Source organism: Trichechus manatus, unplaced genomic scaffold, assembly GCF_000243295.1.
Source record: "Trichechus manatus latirostris isolate Lorelei unplaced genomic scaffold, TriManLat1.0 scaffold00053, whole genome shotgun sequence".
NCBI classification, from domain to species: domain Eukaryota; kingdom Metazoa; phylum Chordata; class Mammalia; order Sirenia; family Trichechidae; genus Trichechus; species Trichechus manatus.
The window spans coordinates 3,967,299-3,972,436 of record NW_004443989.1 but is presented as its reverse complement, the minus strand read 5'-3'; the positions used below and the strand labels follow the sequence as shown (position 1 = coordinate 3,972,436).

The window sequence follows — 5,138 nt, the reverse complement described above, 5'->3', positions numbered from 1 at the left end:
TATATATAGAATAATGGCTCAATTGTGATAGAAATTTACTACTTGGAAATGTAAAGCCTAACACAGATGTTACTCATCATCCCATGGCTGTCCTCCAGGTGGTGATTCAGGAGCCCAAACTCCTTCCCTCTTGAAGCTCAGCAAATGTCTTCCAGGATTGCCATGCTCATCCAGATGGAAGGGCTTGGAGGATTGCATGGTAGGAGGTTGCTGTGCCTCAGGCCTGGAAGTGGTACATATCATTTCCATTCACATTCTGTTGGCCTGAACTTGGTTACTTGGCCACAGCCAAGTACAAAGGACTCTTGTAAATGTGTCCTAACAGTATACCTCGAAAGAAGAAGGAATAAAAACAGGTTTGGTGAATAGCTAGTCAGTCCTTGCTCACACATCTGCTGCCTTTGCTCTTGTTTTGGGAGACTCATTCTTGTATTCAGCAGCTTCTTATTGAGTGAAAATTCCAATATTTATGGAGGCCAACCAGTGTGCAAGGTAGGGAAAAGAACTAAAACAACTAGGATCTAAACAGGGAGACCCAAAACCTGTTGCCATCAAGTTGATTTTGACTCATAGTGACCCTATAGGACAGAGTAGAATTGCCCCATAGGGTTTCCAAGGCTATAATCTTTATGAAAGCAGACTGACACATCTTTCTCCCATGGAGCGGCTGTCGTGTTTGAACCACCTTCCTTCTGATTGGCAGCTGAGTGCTTTAACCACTGCACCACCAGGGCTCCAAATGGAGAAGAACTAAAAAAACCAGTAAGCAAGCATTAGTTAGTATAATTGCAAATGGTGCTTTCTAAGAGCTGTCAGAGGCCCACGTGGCGTGAGCAGAGTGAGCTGGGGGGAAAGTCGCCTGAGATGGGCCTGCAGAGGTGAGCAGAGGCTGACTGACTGTGGTCATGGCCAGGAGTTTGGACTTTATTCTTTACTTGTGAGTTTCCAGCCTTCCATCAGAGAGTAATAAAAGAGTCAGGCTTTACTAGACACCTTGGATCTTTCCTCCATGTCCAGATGAATGTTAAAATTTTATAGATCTTATATAGCAACTCGGGGAAAGGCAAAAAGCATTCTAAGGCAAAAGAAATAGAGATCTTAATAGGTAAGGGTGCCTCCTGTGACGTTGCTCAATGCAGAGTGGCAGGGAGGTGAAATATTGCCTAATCCCATAGCTATGATTCCAATGCCTGATGCCTACAGGGGAGCCCAGCATCCTTCCCCGATTGTAATCAATGGTACCCTAGCACATTGACCCCAGTCAACATCCTAGAGCCCCCCTTGATGAGTCCCTTTAAATAATTCAGAATCAGCCCCAGGATTGAAAGAAATCTTAAATGTCATCATTCCCAACCTGCCCCCACTATCTGAAGCCTGAATTCCATCGACAACATCACCAAAAGTGGTCATCTCACCTAAATTTGAATGCCTCCTATGATATGGAAGTCATACCTCCCAAATCTACCCAATTCCATTTTAGGATGGTGCTGTTAGATCACTCTTCTTCTGGTTGGATTTAAATGTGTCTTCCTGTGACGCCTTCCTTTTGGTTTTATATCTGTCCCCCTTAACGTTCAGGTTGTTTTTCTTAGGATATATACACTTTTATCAAAAGCTAAGGTGTCCATATAATTTATTGTTCAAGCCATGACTTTTGAGAGTGGAAGGAGATGATAACTAGATGTGTTACTGGGACAGTGGGTGTGGATCGGGACTATCTGGGCAAACTAGAATGTGTGGTCTCCCTATCAGTATCCCTTATAAAACCTCGCACCGACAACTGAGTGTGCCGAGCCTGTTACTGCAGTCCAGTGGCTTCATGTACGGGAGGGCAAGGGCTCTAGTCTGAAAGCTGCGTCTCAGCACCTGGGGAAGTTGATTTTAGCCTCCGTGGAATATCAGGTTTCAAATGGGTCTCAGCAAGCTGCGGCATCCGTTAAAGGGTCTTTTGTCTTTCTTCTCAGGGACTTTGTGAAGGCCTTTATCCAGTTTAAGAAGCCAATCGTGGTGGCCATCAACGGGCCCGCCCTGGGCCTGGGCGCCTCCATCCTGCCCCTCTGCGACATTGTGTGGGCCAGTGAGAAGGCCTGGTTTCAGACTCCCTACGCCACCATCCGCCTCACGCCCGCCGGCTGCTCCTCATACACCTTCCCCCAGATCTTGGGCGTTGCGCTGGTAAGCCTTCTTGTTCTCCAGCAGCTGACTTCTCAGTAAGGGGTGGATTTGGTCCCGAGAAGATGCCCTAAAATGGAACTGGGTGGATTTGGGTGGTATGACTTCCACATTATGGGAGGCATTCAAATTTCGGCAAGATGATCACTTTTGGTGATATTATAGAGAGAATTCAAGCTTTAGATGGTGGGGGCAGGTTGGAATTGATGACATCTAAGATTTCTTTCAGTCCTGGGGCTGTCAGATTCTGAATTATTTAAAGGGACTCATCAAGGGGGGCTCTAGGATGCTGACTGGAGTCCATTTGTTAGGGTGTCATTGATTAAAATTGAGTTTAAGACATGGCTTTGCATTTGGCTTGAAACTCGGGATCCTCTCAGCCTGTGGAATCTGCTGCTGCATCTTAGCTCCCTCAGCCTCCCCAGAGGAGCCTGGGGCAGAGATATGGCTGATCTCAGAGCCTTCAGGCTGTCAGTGTCAGATGCAAGTAGAAAAGCTGGGGGCAGGCGGTGGCCAAGGACTGGGAAGATGACAAAATTCATTTACTGAACACATGCTATGTTCCAGGCATTTAACTAAGTACTTTGCGTGCATTATCTTATTTAATCCTCACAACGACCCAATAAGCCTAGTAGGCTTCCTGCTGTAACAAACAGCCCCATAATTTCAGTGGTTTAATGCAACAAAAGTTTCTGTCTCATCATGCAGTCCAGTGTAGGTGTTTTTGGTGAGCAACTTGGCACACTGACTAGGGATCAAGGTGCCTTCCATCACCTTCACTTCCAGCCAGTGGGTAAGAAGAGAGAGCCATGGACCAGACCTGTAGGGGACAAGTTTACTTCTGCTCACATCTCATTGGCCAAGACTCACATGGCCACACCTACCTGCAAGGGAGCCTGGGAAATGTAGTCTAGCTGTGTCCAGGAAGAAGAGGGAAGGGATTTTGATGATCTCAAAGCAGGGCCCTGCAGCATGGCTTCCTCTGTTTCCTTTATTGCCCATGTGTATTGTGAATTTTTCCTTATCTGGAAAGGACTCTAGGATGCTTCTTTTTACTTTTTAGTTTTATTGGAAGGTGAACACCTTTGTAACGTTATTCTGATTATCTTAAGGCAACCCACAAACATTCTGTTCTTAGTGCTATGAACCTTTATGTCTACCCAATTAAGCAGTCGCTCTTGATTCCCTTTGGGGAGGGCAGAAGGTTTGATAATTTTTTACTTTCTTTCTGCTCTGCCTTAGCTTTTCCATTCTTCCACTGTTTTCATCAGAGGACCTGCAAACCCTCTTTTTTCATCTCTCAGGTCTTGCTTTTGTTACAACAATTGGAGAGATTCTTTAGCAATATCCCTTCTCTTCCTTAATATTCTTCATTGCTCCTTTTTGAAAATGACACCACCACGAATAATACAAATAATGAACCTTCTTTGCACATTCAGTGCATACTGGGCCCTGTTCTGAGCACTGTCTTGTTTAACCAGTCATCATGACATCATGCCTGCTGGTCTGGGGAGAGAGTCGAGTCTTTGTGGTGTCAAGTGACTTGCCCCATTCACACATTTAGTGACTAATGAAATTCTCTGTTTATGTTATTTTCTGAGCTCTAGAGTGGATTGTTCATTTGATTGGTCATTACCAGTGATACCCCCTTCTCCCAAGGACTCACCGTTTTACTGAATCCTGGGGCTTCTGGATAATACTTTATGTTCTCCCTTCAGAGAGGGCCCTGGAGGGATACAGTGTCTGAGAGATGGCTGGGAAATCTATCAGTTGCCTTTCTGAATGAAAAAGACCTCACCCTGTTCCTAGCACCCACAAAGGAGTAGATAAGGGTGGATCTGCATCAGAATTCATCAGAGCAGGTATGGCCAACTCCAGCCAACTGGAGCCTCACAGTTTCCTTTAAGGGCTGGGAAGACATCATTCTATTCTCAGTGGTCTCTAATGTGGAAATGCCTGGAACTGTCCTCATTTTGCGTTTCCTCAGGACTTTGTGCTACTTGGATTTTTTCTTCCTTTTTTGAAGTCTTGACTTTTCTGCCTGTTACCTGCCTCTCACATGAGGTAGCTGGTCATTGATTTTCATCTTCTTATTCTAAGTTCCTTTCAGAAGTTCTTGCGTATTTTCTTAGAGGTTTCCCTTCAGAGTAGAATGACAGGCATCCCAAAGTTCTCATATATGCCTGCCCCAAGAACTCAACAACTATGGCTGTTGTTTGTTTGAGCAAGACAGTGTTTTGGAAGACAAAGGAACTTATCTAAAAGCGACTTTCATCGCCCTGTAACAGCTCTTCCCTATAAGAAGGGGAGTGGGCAGCATGGTGCCTTCAATGCCTCCAAATGATGGAGCCCACATGTGTGGATATAGGTGGTCTCTGTTGGTATTAAAGAACCAGAGGCAGAGCCAACATGGCACCCTAGACAGATGCATCATACCACCCCTCTGCAGGAAAAACTTGAAAAACTAGTAAAACAGATATAAACATCAATCCTGGAACCCTAAGAATCAAATGAAAGGATAAAGAACTAGATCAAACACCAAATGGAAGAAACTGAAGGAAAATAGAGAACGAGGACAGATACGGAGTGGAGGTACCCTGCTAGGTAACACGACACAGCTTTGCCATCTTGGAGTGCAGGCAGCAAAGATCTGCGACAGGGAGTACGGGAAAGCAACTTCACGGAGCTCCAAACAGGAAACAGAGCGTCCAGTAGCCAGAGAAACATACTTTCCCACCTCTCACCTTTCTGCCCCTTATGCCACCCTCACCCCTAACCCTCCACAATGGGCTGTGCCATGCAGTCGGGTTAGAGAGTTACTGGCCCACCGCCAGGCCGAGTCCACCCTGCCCCCACCCGCCTGCTCCTGCCAGGCCACTTTTTTCCTCTTTTTATCCTTTCTTCCTTTTCTTTCTCCCTCCCACCTAGCCCTGTACACCACCCTCACCCCTTCCCCACTGGCCACG

At 46.0% G+C, this 5,138-nt stretch overlaps 1 protein-coding gene across 1 annotated transcript in view; it reads left to right on the top strand.

Annotated features, from left to right (window-relative positions):
- CDYL2 (chromodomain Y like 2) overlaps positions 1–5,138 on the top strand; it is an 87,811-nt gene that overhangs the window by 62,540 nt on the left and 20,133 nt on the right. Inside the window, exon 5 of the mRNA XM_012555935.2 lies at positions 1,965–2,175. Coding sequence (XP_012411389.2) covers positions 1,965–2,175 — 211 coding nt within the window. The remainder of the gene's footprint in view (positions 1–1,964; positions 2,176–5,138) is intronic.